Below are 15,283 nucleotides of genomic sequence, written 5' to 3' on the forward strand. Positions count from 1 at the left end.
GTAAGTACACTGTAGCTGACTTCAGACACTCCAGAAGAGGGCATCAGATCTTGTTACAGATGGTTGTGAGCCACCATATGGTTGCTGGGATTTGAACTCAGGACCTTTGGAAGAGCAGTCGGTGCTCTTACCCGCTGAGCCATCTCATCAGCCCCGGTTTTGTTTTTTTTGAGATAGGGTTTCTCTGTGCAGCCCTGGCTGCTGACCTGGAACTCACTCTGTGGGCCAGGCTGGCCTTGAACGCAGAAATCCGCCTCTGCCTCCCAACTGCTGGGATTAAAGGAGTGCGCCACCACCGCCCGGTCAGCTAGCATTCTCACATTGAACTAAAACTTCAATCCTTTCCTTTTTTTTTTCTTTCTTTCCGACAGGATTTGAGTGAGGCTGGCCCTGCTGCTATCCTTCTATCTCACCCTCTCTAGGAACTGGGATTACAGCTCTCACCATTAGAGCTGATTTAAAATTTCTATTTATTTCAGGATTTTTGTTTTGCTTTATTCATTTTTAACAATTTATTTTTATGTATATTGGTGTTTGTCTACATTTATGTTTGTATGAGGGTGTCAGGTCTCCTGGAACTGGAGTTACAGATAGTTGTGGGCTGCCATGTCAGTGCTGGGAATCGGATCTGGTCCTCTGGAAGAGCAGTCAGTGCTCTTAACAGAGTCATCTTTACAGCCCCCATTTGTAGCCCAGGCTGCCCTTGTACTTGAGTGTTTCTCCTGCCTCTGCCTCCTTCAGCAAATCCTACTGGCAAGCACCACTATGGACAGCTTATTTTACTCTTGAAGCAGGGTCTCACTACATAGCATGGATGGCCTCAAACTTCCAATGATCCTCCTGCCTCTGTTTCCTGAAGGAATACAGGTATACCCCCCACACACACCTAGCATAGCTAAACATTTTATAAAATTACATTTTTCACCTGTACGGTCTAAGAGACTATGTTCTACTACAACACTACAATGAATTAAAGATACAAAGACAGAGGATTTTCAATGACAATGTTCTTTTCTCCAAAAGTTCTGCATGGGGGGGGGTTACTTCTACTATTGAGCATCCTTACCCACTTGTATCATCTGCTACAAATATCAAATCTTAGAAGTCATCATGCAACAACTGATGATTCAGACTGGTTGACATTAGCCAACAAGTATTAACCGGTGTCCCAGTGCCTATGCCGTTCATCTTTTGCCATCACTTCACTTTGTCATTGTAGCATCTCCAGTCCCAGTAAAGAGGGATAAGAACAAAACAGAAAGATCCTTTGGAAGTGAGACCACATTCGTGTAATTTTGTTACAATTAGTCTCATACTTAATACACTGTGTTATTAGTGGCACTAAACTCTTCCTGTGTTGAATTTGTGAACTTTTATCATACCTATAAATAAAAACAAAATATATACAGAATTCAATGCTATGTGCAGTTTTGGACATCTACAGGGGGGTCTTAGAACATACTCCTTGTAGATGACTGTATATTCCTGTTCTAAATTGGTTTCTGGTAGGCTGGTCAGAGAAGCCCGCCTTGTGCAACCAACACAAGACCTTTATAGTGTTTTGGTTTCAGACAGGGTTTCTCTGTGCAGCTCCAGCTATCCTGGAACTCTGTCCACCAGGCTGGCCTTGAACTCAGATATCTACCTGGCTCTGCCTTCCAAGACCTGGGATTAAAGGTGTACACCACCAGTACCTTGCTATGGCTTTAAGTCTTAATCTCCAATCACAGATGCATTTTTATTTCCTTGGTTTTGCCAAAAAGCAGATACTGTAAGCTGCATCCTGGGGGATGCCTCAGTAAGGGACAAGGGACAGGGACTTTGCTCTGCTTGTGTGGTACACCTGGTAAAGGATAGTGCTCTAACATGAGGAAGGACCTGGATGGAAAGCATCCCTAGTTAGGAGGAATGTCACAGTTGGAAGGAGGGATACTAGTAAGGGGCATGTCCCAACTTTATAGGGAACGTTCTGTTTAGGAAAAATGTGTCTACAGGTTTGAGAGGGTACACCTTCCTTTGGGAGGATGATCCAAAGGAAGAAAAGTAATTTCCTGAATAGCACATCTGTCCCCACAAGAGGGGGCTCTTCCAACAGGGAGAAATGTCCCAGCTGGCCAGTCCCTCACCACCCCCTTAATGAGAATACAAACCGGATGCTCTGGATAGGAGGGTTTGTCTGACTGGAACTTGTGCTCATCCTGGGGCTGAAGAGGTGGCTCAGTGGTTAAGAACACCAACTGCTCTTCCAAAGGTCCTGAGTTCAAATCTCAGCAACCACATGGTGGCTCACAACCATCTGTAATGAGATCTGACCCACTCTTCTGTTGTGTCTGAAGACAGCTACAGTGTATCATATACATAAGAAATAAATAAATCTTTAAAAAAAATTAAAGAAGTCTTGAGTTTTGACAACCAGTCTAAACTCAGTATCACAAGGAGACAGACTGAAAAATGGCTCTGCTAAGTTGGCCACTTTGGGTTCTTAGACACACAGAGGAGGAAAGCCCCACTGGGGTCCAAGGATTCTTTAGGACAACTGAACTGTTATTAAGCTTTGTATGATGGACTGACAGCCTTTCTGGAGATCATGGGAAATGGTCAAGCAGTCTTCTGCAACCCAAGCCCAAATAGAACCCCCCCCCTCTGTATCTCTTCCCTGAGACCTTTGTTTCAGCTATCTACATAGCTCCTTTCCTAGCCTTTGTGCCTCAGAAAAGCCTTCCACATACTGTCCATCTTCATTCGTTACCCTTGATGTCTTTTTCTCTGCATCCTACTCCATGCTCTCTCACACTTGCTCTCTCTTTCGTTTTAGGTGTTTTGGGGTTTTTTTGTTGTTTTTTTAAATATTTACTTATTTTATATGAGTACAGTGTCTGTCTTCAGACACACCAGAAGAGGGCATTGGATCCCATTACAGATAGCTGTAAGCCACTGTGTGGTTGCTAGGATTTGAACTCAGGACCTCTGGAAGAGCAGTCAGTGCTCTTAACTGCTGAGCCATCTCTCCAGCCCAGGTGTTTCTGTTTTGTTTTGTTTTGTTTTGTTTTTGTTTTTGTTTTTGTTTTTTTGAGACAGGGTTTCTCTGTGTAGCCCTGGTTGTCCTGGAACTCACTCTGTAGGCCAGGCTGGCCTCGAACTTAGAAATTTCCCTGCCTCCCAAGTGCTGGGATTAAAGGCACGTGCCACCACGCCCATAGTCTTTCATTCTTATTCTGGAGCTCATGGTTCCAAGGTCTTGTATGTACAATGGTAAATAAGGAGAGGCACAATGTCCAGAGCTGGACAGTGCCCTCATGCCCAAGAGTAGAAGGTTCTACTATGTGGGTTCCAAAGAATGCTGAGAACATCCTTAAGCATTCTTTACAAAGAGGGCAGGAGTAGGCAGCGCAGTACTATCCAGGTTGTATTCTCAGGGAATGTAGAGGAGCCCAGAGGCGGTGCACCAGTGAAGTGAGGAACAGGCTTGAAGTAGAGTTTGAAGTAGGATTGGGCAAGGCCAGGGGGAAAGCCCAAGGATGCATCCTACCAGATGTGGTAAGGGGAAGAACTCTGAGGAAGAGGAGCCCTTTGGGGGGGGTGTCAAATGAGGAGCTTGCAGGGGTTCAGTCTTCAGGGTGGGGCTTGTACAGTGGGCCACCTTGAGGCTGGACTGTAGGGTGAGAATGCCAGCCACTTGCCCAGCTCTACAAATAAAGCGCTTTATTTATACAGTCTCTCCAGGCCCAGATCTCTGCCGCCCTACCCCGACCTCTTAAGAAGAGGACTGATTAATTCCAGAGGAGCCAGGAGTGGCTGATCCACAAGGGGTCATCCCGACAGCTGCAGGTCCTGAGTAGCTGAGCCAGGTAGAGAGAGCAAAGGCACGAGGCCCTGGGCATCCCACGCCAAGGCAAAGGCCAGAACCACCGAACAAGGTGGCATGGGTTAGCAAACCAGGGTCAGCTTCCTGGGATCAAGTCAAGGTCTGTACCAGCAGCACCACAGCTCTGCTCATAGGACGGTGGAGCCTCTGTGGGGAGAAAGAAGGATCTACAAGGGGCTCGGGGCATCCTCATTTTCTCATCCCAGCCCCTGTCATTTCCACTCACCATATGGGTAGCCCCATGAACTGTACTCTGGAGGGAGGATCAAGGCGCTACTGGTGGGTACGGGGCCCGCAGAGCCTTCTACAAAGTAGGGGACAGTGGCACCGATAGAGATGCACAAGGGAGGGTGCAGAGAATGTCTAGCAGGGCTTCCAACCTGAACCCAGGGCTCAGTGGTGGTCACAGACACAGAACCCAACGGAGCAGACAGTGGCTGCTGCTGAGAGTGGCTCTTGGTGGAGAGAGAAACTGGGTCTGAGAAGTGAGGGCCACTGGCCACTGCCTCAGCCTCTTCCTGGGGTGGTGCAGAGGGCACCACTAGGGACAGGGTCCCAGGAGAAGGCTCTGGGCCTGGACAGGGACTCAGTGGAGTTTGGTTCACAGCAATATTGCCAACAAATAGTGGGAGAGTCACGGTGGCTTCGGGTGCCTTCATAGAGACCTGGAAAAATGTAGGTATTGAGGAATCAGGCCAAGGCCACCTAGCCTCAGGCCACCCAGCCCTGGGCAACACCAAACCTGAAGGTAATAGTCGATATGGATAAGGCTGCAGCCAGGCAGGGCTGACTGGGGCAGGGCAGGCACCAGGATCTGTTCTTGCCACTGAGCACGCCTCCAGGCCTTGACGCCTGTACCCTCCACCTCCGCAATGGTCCGCACATCATAGATCCAGCGCTTGGCCTTATAGGATACCTTCTGAGGAAAGACTTGACTGTGAGCTTGGGCAGGCCAGCACCCACCCCTCTGTTCCATGGGAAAGGGACAGGCTCAGGAAGCCAGATGGCTCTGACCTGTAGCAAGCTGGCCACCACAGGGCTGGTGTCCTTGCCTGACTGGTTCTCAATGTCAGCCTGCAGCCGTAGCACCTGTCCCACCACATAGCCACGAAGGTCAGTGCTAGCTGTGAGAACCACATTGCCAGTCTTCACCAGCTTATAGGAGAACTTCTTGGTAGTGGAGGCCACATTGGGTTGCTTGAAGAGAAAAGAGGAAAGAGTTTATCAAATGAGTACAGACAAGACGCAGGCCGCCGCTCTAGACACCAGCAACCAGCTTAAGACAGGGCCTGGCTGCCTGGTCCAAGAAGGTTGAAGACAACCAAGGAAGCAGCCTCTGTCCCATCCTTACCTCAATATCTGGGATGCTGTTTAGGTTCAAGGGGCTCAGGATGTAGAACACGAGGCTACATTTGTGATCCTTGGAAAAACGTGGAGTGTCGATGGACGCCCTCACCTGGTGTACAATCTTCCCAAAGGGTCCCTCAAAAGACGTGGGTGCTGTGGCTACAGAGATAATAGGGATTGGCTGGCACCGTGGGTCTTACCATTTCAAGGCTGCTGTCCCCACAAGCTTTCCACTCACCAGGAAGCAGGAACTGAAAAGGGAAGTTGTGCTCTCCAGGCGGCAGACTTCCTACAGAGACAAGAAGGAGGTGGGAGCAAACCAGAGGAAATCCATAGTGGCCACAATGCCAGACCAGAAGTAAACAGTGCACACTACCTGTCTCCAGCACTGTGGCAACATGACTATAGCAGGAGCTACAGGCTACGTACAAAGCTTGTTTTAAACGAGAGTGTGGGGCTGGAAATGTAGTTAGTAGAGTGTTTGCTTAGCACACACACAAGATTTAGTTCAATTCCAAGGACTATGCAAACCACATATGGTAGCACACCCCTGGTAGGTAGAAGGAGGAACTCAGAAGTTTAAGGGCATCCTCTGTTAAATAACAAGTTCAAGGCCAGCCTGGGCTGCATGAAACCTTGTCTCAAAAATGAATAAATACGAATTTTAAAATAAAATAAAAACCAGGGGGACGGTTGAGAGTAGAGGACAGGGATGACAGTCATACTAAGTGTCAGAGTCCACCCAGACCCAGACCCAGAAAGTGGGAATCCAAGAGACAGTTGCAGGGGGGGGGGGAGGGACAGGCTGACCCCCTCCAGTCAAGGGCTGCCCCTGTGATCGCTGCTGGCTCCCACACTCACCCTTGTCAGCCAGTGACAGGGAGCTGTTGAAGTAGCTCTCCTCCACCACCCATGCCCCATCGTTGGCCTTGGTGGAGACCCCACAGGAACCCATGCAGGTCACCCGGATAGCTGTAAGGGGAAGGGTGCCATAAGCTTATGCCAGCTGGTGGCACGGCTCCTCCCTGTCCTAGCACAGGATCTCATGTAGGTCTGAAAGTGCCCATGGGTCAAGCAGCCTCGATGGCGGAAGGCCTAGCAGCCAGGTTATCTTCCCACGAATACCTCCTGGCCATCCCCAGGCTTGGTGTTCTCCCAGGGAACCAGGCTGGCAAGGAAACTGATGGGGAGTGTTTCATCCTCCCCGCAGAGACGGTGGGAAGCCTGTATTCTTCTAGATAACCCCTGAGCTACCCTCAAATTGGTTATATCAACCTCCAGCCAGACCTATAAAAACCCAGTCACCCTTTCTTCATGATGCAAATTAGTTTGGTCTGGAGATGCCCCCTCAGTCTCTTGAAAGCTATCGCAGGCCCTCTCCCTGCAGGAATGCAGTCAGACCTGTCTGAGTGAGTCAACAATCTAGCCCTGGAAGGCAAATCCTGATTTCCTTCCTGAACAGTAGTACCTAGGAGGCCGAGTTTCTACACCATGAGGTAGTTGGTCCTCCCCCATCTGTGGGAGTATCCCAGAGCAGGAACCACTAGAGACAGGGGCTCACATTCCTGTTAACAAATACATCCTGGCCCTACTGCGCGCGCAGGTAGCTGCAGCTGAGTGAGGGAGTGCAGCTAAAACTAGGCCCAGGAGAGGCAGCTCAGGCAGGATGTAGGTGGGAGCCAAGAGGGGTCCCTGAAGTAACACCCTTCTCCCTGTAGAGTTGGGTCAGGGTTTCAGCCCTTTCCCCAGATTTATTTGACAGGGTCACGGGAGGCGAAGATTATTCAAACTCTTTTCATCTTTGTGACAAAGCCACCAAGCAGGAAGAACAAAGAAATCCAACCACCTAGAAATTGATTGCACCTGCCTCACATATAGTATAGCCTCCCTGTATCATGGTCCAGGCATCCTGTTGGTCACCCCACAAACTTTATCCTCTAAATCTTTGGCTCATCCTCAATCCACACAGCTCTCCACGGTGCACTCTGATAGGTTCTGTAAAGCGCGGTAGGTATGGTGCCCGTTAGAGAAGGTGCCTCAGCGGGCCCACCAGCCACGGGATGGCTCTAGTATAGAATAGGGATTGAGAAGGGAGTAGAGGCAGAGAAGTGGGAGAGAGAGAGAGAGAGAGAGAGAGAGAGAGAGAGAGAGAGAGAGAGAGACCGACCGACCAGCTGGAAACAGGTGGAAGAGGGAGAAAGGGGTCAGAGAAACCTGGCTGTTGCTAGGTAACTGATGGGCGGAGCCTAGAGGGAATGCTCACCTGATGGTTGCCAGCACCTATTCCTCCTCTTGAAACTGTCCTGCATTCCTGCTGTGCTACTCTCTGTCCTAGGAAGTGCCAATGTCTGTCTGTCACCCTCCATGTCAGCCCAGCCTCCCAACTCTAAGCTCCAACCTGGTTTGAAATACACACAGGCCTGCCGTGACCTCTGAAGACACACCATCAAGTTGTCTCACCCCGGAATCTGAACACTAGTGGCACCTATAGGCCAGGAAATAGCTCTTGAGATGACAGGGTAAGCAGAGGTTCAAAGATCTGCTAGAGGACTCAAGATGCTTCACAAAGGGAACATCTCCATAGGGGTGATTAGCCCAACATTAGATACAAAAAAGTCTGGAGCCGGGGGCGTGGTGGCCCACGCCTTTAATCCCAGCACTCAGGAGGCAGAGGAGGCAGGCGGATTTCTGAGTTCAAGGCTAGCCTGGTATACAGAGTGAGTTCCAAGACAGCCTGGGCTATACAGAGAAACCCTGTCTCGAACCCCCCCACCCCCCCAAAAAAAGTCTGGAAGTCTCAGTTTAGGCCAGATGGCTGCCATAGTGCTATGAGGGTACCTACAGTGAATGAAATTCTTCATTCTCAATGTAGGAGCAATAGCAAACTGGTTGCTTTAGTTGTTTAGCTTAGGGGCGGCTTGTTATTTGAATGACCTTTTGTAGCAATAGATAACTAGAACCAATACCCAGCCACACTAGAAATCAGGGGAAACCCAGGTAACTTACATGTTTACTAGTCAGAATGACAACCGCTAAGTACTTTAGTCGGTGTTGGGGAGGGAGATGGAGAAGCCATACAGTGACACAGGGCCAACTTCTTGTGTTTGCACCTGTACATGCCAGGACACCCATCAGGTCTCCAGTCCTACACTGCTTCATCGGGAGTCTCTCACAGCACTGCTTAGAACAACCATCGAGCACCCAGTCTGGACCTTCTACAGTTCAGGCAAAGAAGTATGAGACCACCAGATTCCAGGAAAACAAGCCGCATCCAAACTGGGAGTAGGGGAGTAGGGGGGGTCGACCTCTGATCTTCCCAATGCCAGGCATTTTCCATACTACACGGCTCTTAGGAACACCCTGCCAGTGTGGCCATCCTCCAGCCCCTGAGCTGAACACATTCTGCGTCACTTACTCTCTAGTGAAAAATGACTGTGGAAAAGGGCTTGCAAACACGATGTCTTCTGCTCCCCCCAAGAAAACATTTGGGGCTTCTCCTTTGCCTCAGTAGCGGCACAATCCAGGTGTAAAAATGTCTCCAGAAAATTCCTCCAAGAACCATGTTCACTGGCCAAGGACAATGCCAGCAGCCAAGTATGTACCTTCTCAAATCACTGGAGCAGGAAAAAACGATGCACTACTACATAAGCTACATAAGTCGTGGGAAGTGAGGGAGTTCTGGGCATAGTAGGTGGTCTCGCTGCTGCTGCTGCTAGCCACTAGACATGGCTCTTTTTAAATAATGTTATGCTGCTTTTCAGTACTATCTCTATCATCCTACCCCTCCACTCTCATGCAGACGTATCTGGGAAGCAACCATGGCCCTCTCAGGCTCATACCCTGCAGCATAGCCAGGAAACCAGGGTAAGTGTATTCTACCAAATCCTCCACTACAGAGCATCAAGTGGCAGCCTACAGAACAATCTATAACTAAAGGTGCCATCCAAGTATAAAAAACATTTCCTAACAGTGTTCCTAACTATAATAAAAGGCAGTCACCACTCACCGAATTGACTAGGGACCACCAAACTAAGCAGGTATCTACCACTGGAGACTGGAGGCTGCTTATCTTTTCCTTTTTTTTTCTTTCTTGTTTTGTTTTGTTTTGTTTTTTGAGACAGGGTTTCTTTGTATAGTTCTGGCTGTCCTGGAACTCACTTTGTAGACCAAGTTGGCCTCAAACTCAGAAATCCACCTGCCTCCCGAGTGCTGGGATTAAAGGCGTGCACCACCATGCCCAGCTCTAGCCATCTAAAGAAAATCATGGTGTGTGTTTTGTTCCACAGAGATGTCTGGTTTTCTTCCCTCATGGGTGGTTCTACCTTCCAGCAGTTCCTTACCATGCACCATGATAATGAAGATATTTCCATTCTCTTCTGGTTCCAAAGATCTTGAACCTGACCATCCCCACCAGCTAACATACTTTGCCATTCAATCTGTGCTTGTTTTGCTTCCAATTGTACCACAGACCAACAAGGGTTGCTACCATTGGGGTCCTGTGAAAACACAGCTGATCTATGAAAAACAGAGCCAAACTGGAAAGAGCTTAGGAGTATTTTTGGTTTTGTTTTTAAAGATTATTTATTGTATGTACATGAGTATACTGTAGCTGTCTTCAGATACCAGAAGAGGGCATCAGATCCATTACAAATGGTTGTGAGCCACCATGTGGTTGCTGGGAATTGAACTCAGGAACTCTGGAAGGGTAGATAGTGCTCTTAACCACTGAGCCATCTTCCCAGCCCTGAGAGCTTAGGAGTTAAGTGCACTTGTTCCTCTTGCAGAAAACCCAAATTCCATTCCCAGAACCCAGACGACCTTTAACTCCAGGTCAAGAGTGTTTGATGCTCTCTTCTGTACTCTAGGGCACATAAGCAAGTAGTGTACAGACACAAAAGCAGACAAAACATATACACCCATAAATAAAATGGAGAAGTCTAACATATAAAAAAGAAAAAAGAAAAATTGGGCTGGAGAGGTGGCTCGGTGGTTAAGAACATTGAGTGCTCTTCCAGAGGTCCTAAATTCAATTCCCAGCAGCCACATGGTGGCTCACAACCATCTGTAATGGGATCTGATGCCTTCTTCTGGTGTGTCTGAAGACAGCTACAGTGTACTCACATACATGAAATAAGGAGACCTAGGAGTGGAGGTGCATCCATGCATCAACATTCAGAAGCCTGTGTCAGGACTGCAAGTTTGAGGTCAGTCTGGGTAGCATAGAAAGATGCTGTGTCTAAAGAAGAAGAACAACAACAGTAATAAAATAAACTTAAAAAAAACAAGAAAAGGCTAGGCAGTGGTGGCACACACCTTTAATCCCAGCACTTGAGAGGCAGAGGTAGGCAGATTTCTGAGTTCAAGGCCAGCCTGGTCTACAGAGTGAGTTCTAGGACAGCCAGGGCTACACAGAGAAACACTGTCTGAAAAAACAAACAAACAAACAAAAAACAAACAAAGAAAAGAAATAAGAGGGCTGGGAGTTTAGATCAATAGTACACTTATTGAACAAGCTCTAAATTAAATTCCCAGCACCAAGAGTTAGAAGAAGAAAAGCAAGCAGAAAGCATCTATCCAGAATTGGGGTATGGAGAGCCATAAGGAAAATACAGTAGGCCCTACTGCTATCCTGGGGCAGCTGCATTCCATAGCACCTCTGAGGCAGCTAGTATCCTCTCAGATGGGACTGAACCATTGTCAGTCCTTAGACAAGTACCCAATGACCAAAACTGAAAATCCCAAGGTAGTACTCATTGACAATGAAGAGGTGGGGATGAGGGGCTCTTCTACTGGGTCTAGCAGAAGTTCAGCAAGAATCCTTTGAATGAAGGAAAATATAAGAACCATGATTATCTCCATCCCAAGCAGGACTGAGAAAATGTCCAGAGTGGCCTCTACACACACAATCTCAACTGCCAGCAATATCATGGTCCTGGGCACTTCTGCAATTGGGACCATCATCGGGGGCTCTCTTGGCCTCTATAAGGTCAGCTGTCCATTTACTCTCTATCTGCTACAAGGAAGCCAGAAGCTAGGTCGTCCTTACACTGTATTTGGAAATAGCCTAGCCTGTTCACACCATGTCTTGTCAGAAGAACTGACATGGCTAATTCTAAATAGGACCTCTCTCTATTGTATCACCCAAGCCCACAAGCCTGTGACCTGTACCATGTTCCCCTCAGCCAATGTGGGGTTTTCTTTACTCTTCTTGTACCTTTCTTAGATCCAGGAGGAGCTGACCTATCATGCTGTATGCCTCTACAAAAGCAACATCAGCTCTTCCCCAGACCACATACTCTAAATAAAGATAGGTAATGTGATCGTGACCAGAAGCCTCAACAAGAACAGGGCTTGACAGGCACCTACAATCCAGATTCCTTCTCAACCTGGGCAACTGTTCATCTGGGGCCTAGAATGGCTGACGAGGATAGCTCTCCGTCCTCAGCAGACACCATTAGTGTGTGTGGACAACTGTGGTTTGGCCATGCAGCCAAGCAGTTCTCACAGAAGACAGAAATAAAGGAACACCAAGTAAGGACACCCATATAATCTTGCAATCAGTGCCAGGTAGAGGCCACAACAGTGCCCACCTGATCCCAGAGAACTCAGTCATCAGATCCCACACAGGGCCCCCTATTCGTGGATCCAGCACCAAGGAGGCTGCACCTGAGAGTGCCCTGTCAATAGCAAAGCAGCAACCTGATCCCCAGCCCCACAGTCTCAGATCTATGCATCAGCAGAGGACTCAGCTCAGCTCCCACAAGGCCTTAGGAAAGGAGCACGAGGGGATTGCCAGGTGGAACAGGGCCTCTTGCCAGCAATTACAATCTTTAAGCTGAAAGCAAAAGATATCCTGTGGGTCCTGGTGGGAACCTGCACACTTGTACCAGAACTGTCTTTGAAGAAGGTCCTGCATACGAGTCTGGAGACAAGGAAATGAGAGGACCTAGAGCACATTAGGTTCCAGGTGGGGGCCCAGCAGGTGCACAGTGCAGCGGACCTTGGACAGCTGAACAAGGGAAGACTGAAGGCCCGCATGCTCCTACTGCCAGGGTTGCCTGGGCATAGTGAACAAGCACTTAGGCCCTCGCACAGACTCTGGCCTCTTAGGCGGAGAGCACAGGACGGGACAGATGCGGAAGAACTGGGCCACCGAGCTGCCCGCCCCGCCCTGCCCTCCGTGGGCCTCCCAGAACTGCCTGTTCTTGGCGCCCGCGGTTCCGTCGTAACCCGGGGCTTCCTGGAGACTAAGAAGCCAGTCGCAGAGCCCACTGACCGCACGGTTTCCGAGAGCCCCGCCCCACCGCAGGTAAGAACGCGTCTACCCACTTCCCGGAGGGGACCCCGCGCCCACCTCGGAAGGGCAGTGGCGCTCCCAGGCGCAAGTGCACGGCCCCAGCCAGCGGCTCCCCAGGACTGTAGACGACGCGGCCCTGACTCAGGCGGATCTCGAAGAGCTGCACCCTCCCCATACCGCGGTCTCCCGCGCCGCGGTCTGACGCCGGCTAGGGCAGTGGCTTCGAGGCCCGCCCCTCTTCCCCTCCCCGACAGAGGACACGCCCAGGCCGCAGGACCCGCCTGGACCGGAATACTAGCTTGTGCCCCCCAAGACCCACCCTCATCCCAAAGACCCGCCCCTTTCTGATCCAAGGCCGGCCTTCTCCAGGGCTGGTCTTCGACCAGAGGGCACGGCCACGGACGAGGACACGCCTCCACAAGGACCCGCCCATTTTCCTAGGTCTGCCTCCCTGAGCACGAACACAGGCACCTGTTCACCACAGGCCAGTCCTGCTCCTGCCCAAATCTGAAGGGTCGCACCGACCAGCGGGGTGGGCTATGGAGTGTGCGGCCCCTACGCTTTAGTCTAAGACCCTCACGGGATCCTTGAGACCTCTGGTGCTCAGGGGTGAGGACTGTTCATATGTAAGCGAAAGCGGGTCCCCGGGCACCCATGTTCAACGCTAGGTGGCCACGAGAGGTGCTCCGCAATCAGGCGGTGTGGATCCCCAGCTATGGCCCGCGGCCATCGTGCTTTGTGCACTTCGACCTTCACCAAGCTTCCTGAGGTGTGGTGCGCGGTAGCGGTCCAGAACACCGGTGAACAGCGGTAGGGGAAGCTCAGGGCAGAACAAGAGATCCCTGCAAAACTTGGGACGTGGAGCGAGGAGGCGCGGATAGAGGAGGGACCAATTCTGAATCACATTTTTCCCCCAAACAGGGTGGATCCCTGGAACGCGCTCTGTTGACCAGACTGGCCTCGAACTCAAGAGAGCTCTGCCCTGCCATCTAAGTGCTGGGGTAATTGCTTGTACCACTGCCACCGGCCTGAATCACATTTTTTGGGGGGAGGGGGGCTCGAGACAGGTTTTCTCTGTGTAGCCCTGGCAGCCCTGGAACTCACTCTGTAGATCAGGCTGGCCCGGAACTCAGAAATCCACCTGCCTCTGCCTCCCAAGGGCTGGGACTAAAGGTATGTGCCACCACTGCCTGGCTGAATCACATTTTTAAAAAGGTCTTGGTGTTGGTTGTGAACTGGAAGAAAGGTCTTAAATTCGTAAGTTCACAACTTATTATTCCATATTACTATAGCGTGAAAGCCAATTTAAGCAATCCTGTTTTTTTCTGTTTGGTACTGTATTAAATAAGCGATATGAGATATTCAGCACTATTACAAGATGGTCATTGTGGAAGGGGTGTGGCTCAGTGGTACAGCACTCGCCCAGCTCAAGCAAGGCTCTGGTCCCCTAAACTATAAGCATGCATGCATACAGCACTTTGTATTAGGTAATAGTTACCCATTGTAGGTTGATGTGACTGTCCTGAGGCCATTTTTAAGATGGGGTCTCAACTTACCAATATTTTCTACTTGTCACTTTGTGACTGGGCCTTCAGAAATCAGTGGGAATCTATACCCATGAAAGCAGGGCAACAATGATAGGGTCATTTTGTACTTGTCTGGGACAGAGATACCTCAGAGGCTCTGTTTACTGGTTAAACATGGAGGAAATAAAGTGGAGTGGCAGTTACCAGAACAGTTAGCAAAGAGTTCCTTCATGGAAGATACAAATCATTTTGTGGTAGAAGCCATGACGTGCAAAACCTGGGTGCCCCAGATACCCCATGCATTTAGGGAAGTCAAAGGGCTAAAACAAAAAGTAACCTGTGTGCAGATAACTGAAGTCTGGGCTAGGTGGTAGAGATGTGATCCAGAACTTAATCTGATTCTCGTTAACAAAAGGAGGAGAGGGCTGGGTGTGGTGGGCTGGGTGTGGTGGTACACATTCGGTTTCAAACCCAGGTGTCTACTTAACACATTAATGTGGACCTTGCCACCAGGTTCTCCCAGCATCACCCAGTCCCTACCTTTTACAGGGTCCTCCTGGCTGGCATTCCCCAAGCTCCCTACCCTGAACTTCTCCAGCTCAGGGGCTGGGTTGCCTTTTCCCAGCCATACTGGTGACCCTACTGTCTTTTGGGCCTCCTGGCTGCTGCACCTGGCTCCTCGATCCTCACATGCCTCAGAGTCATACCCACTTGGATTCTCCAGGATATCTCTGTCCCCCTTTTATCTGCAATAAACTTTCTCCACCATACCTAGGCACGGCCACGTCTGTTCCTTTCATTTTTCATTTATCTGGTACCAAAACCTGGGACCAGTCATGTTCCTTTTCTTTTTGTTTCTGTTTTTCATTCATCTGGTGTCAAAGCTAGGGAATGACATAAATGATATCCTACCCCAACAAACTGGCCACTCTGAACCAAGATGCTGATCCAAATCTCCTAAGGTATAAATGGATCACCATTCCTCCACCTTGTCTATGGTGAGTTTTAGGCCTGCCAAGGCTGCTAGTGAAGTCCCATCTCAAAGAAAGAATGGAAGGAAAGAGGAAAGAAGAGGGCATCCTGAGCTCCAATACTGGCCTCCTTGGAAATTCTTATAGTTCAAGAGGAGCTTCAGCCGGGCGTGGTGATGCACAGCCTTTAATCTCAGCACTTGGGAGGCAGAGGCAGGCGGATTTCTGAGTTCCAGGCCAGCCTGGACTACAGAGTGAGTTCCAGGACAGCCAGGAC

The 15,283-nt window shown here is 49.7% G+C and overlaps 1 protein-coding gene across 3 annotated transcripts; it reads right to left on the reverse strand.

Annotated features, from left to right (window-relative positions):
* Positions 1-3,685: 3,685 nt before the first annotated feature.
* On the reverse strand, positions 3,686-12,819 carry Arrdc1 (arrestin domain containing 1). 3 transcript variants are annotated; one of them, XM_021193543.1, is made up of 8 exons: positions 12,567-12,819; positions 6,074-6,184; positions 5,451-5,501; positions 5,217-5,371; positions 4,880-5,062; positions 4,608-4,781; positions 4,092-4,530; positions 3,686-4,012 (listed from the first exon to the last, which is right to left on the reverse strand). In XM_021193543.1, exons 1-8 carry the CDS (start codon positions 12,682-12,684, stop codon positions 3,942-3,944), a joined length of 1,302 nt encoding a protein of 433 aa, XP_021049202.1. In that variant the 5' UTR covers positions 12,685-12,819; the 3' UTR covers positions 3,686-3,941. The 3 variants fall into 3 exon arrangements, with proteins under 3 accessions (XP_021049202.1, XP_021049201.1, XP_029392273.1); XM_021193542.1 differs by having other exon boundaries at positions 4,608-4,784; XM_029536413.1 differs by lacking the exon at positions 6,074-6,184 and having other exon boundaries at positions 4,608-4,784; positions 12,567-12,730.
* Positions 12,820-15,283: the final 2,464 nt, after the last annotated feature.

Source organism: Mus pahari, chromosome 3, assembly GCF_900095145.1.
Source record: "Mus pahari chromosome 3, PAHARI_EIJ_v1.1, whole genome shotgun sequence".
In the NCBI taxonomy this organism is placed as follows: domain Eukaryota; kingdom Metazoa; phylum Chordata; class Mammalia; order Rodentia; family Muridae; genus Mus; species Mus pahari.

Excerpts from the sequence above, each read along its gene's own strand:
- Arrdc1 (XM_021193542.1), bottom strand. The coding sequence starts at position 12,684 with ATGGGGAGGGTGCAGCTCTTCGAGATCCGCCTGAGTCAGGGCCGCGTC. Across the intron at positions 5,502-6,073 it reads CCTGTCACTGGCTGACAAGG|GAAGTCTGCCGCCTGGAGAG; the intron begins GTGAGTGTGGGA and ends TTGTCTCTGTAG. Across the intron at positions 5,372-5,450 it reads TTTTCAGTTCCTGCTTCCTG|CCACAGCACCCACGTCTTTT; the intron begins GTGAGTGGAAAG and ends TTATCTCTGTAG.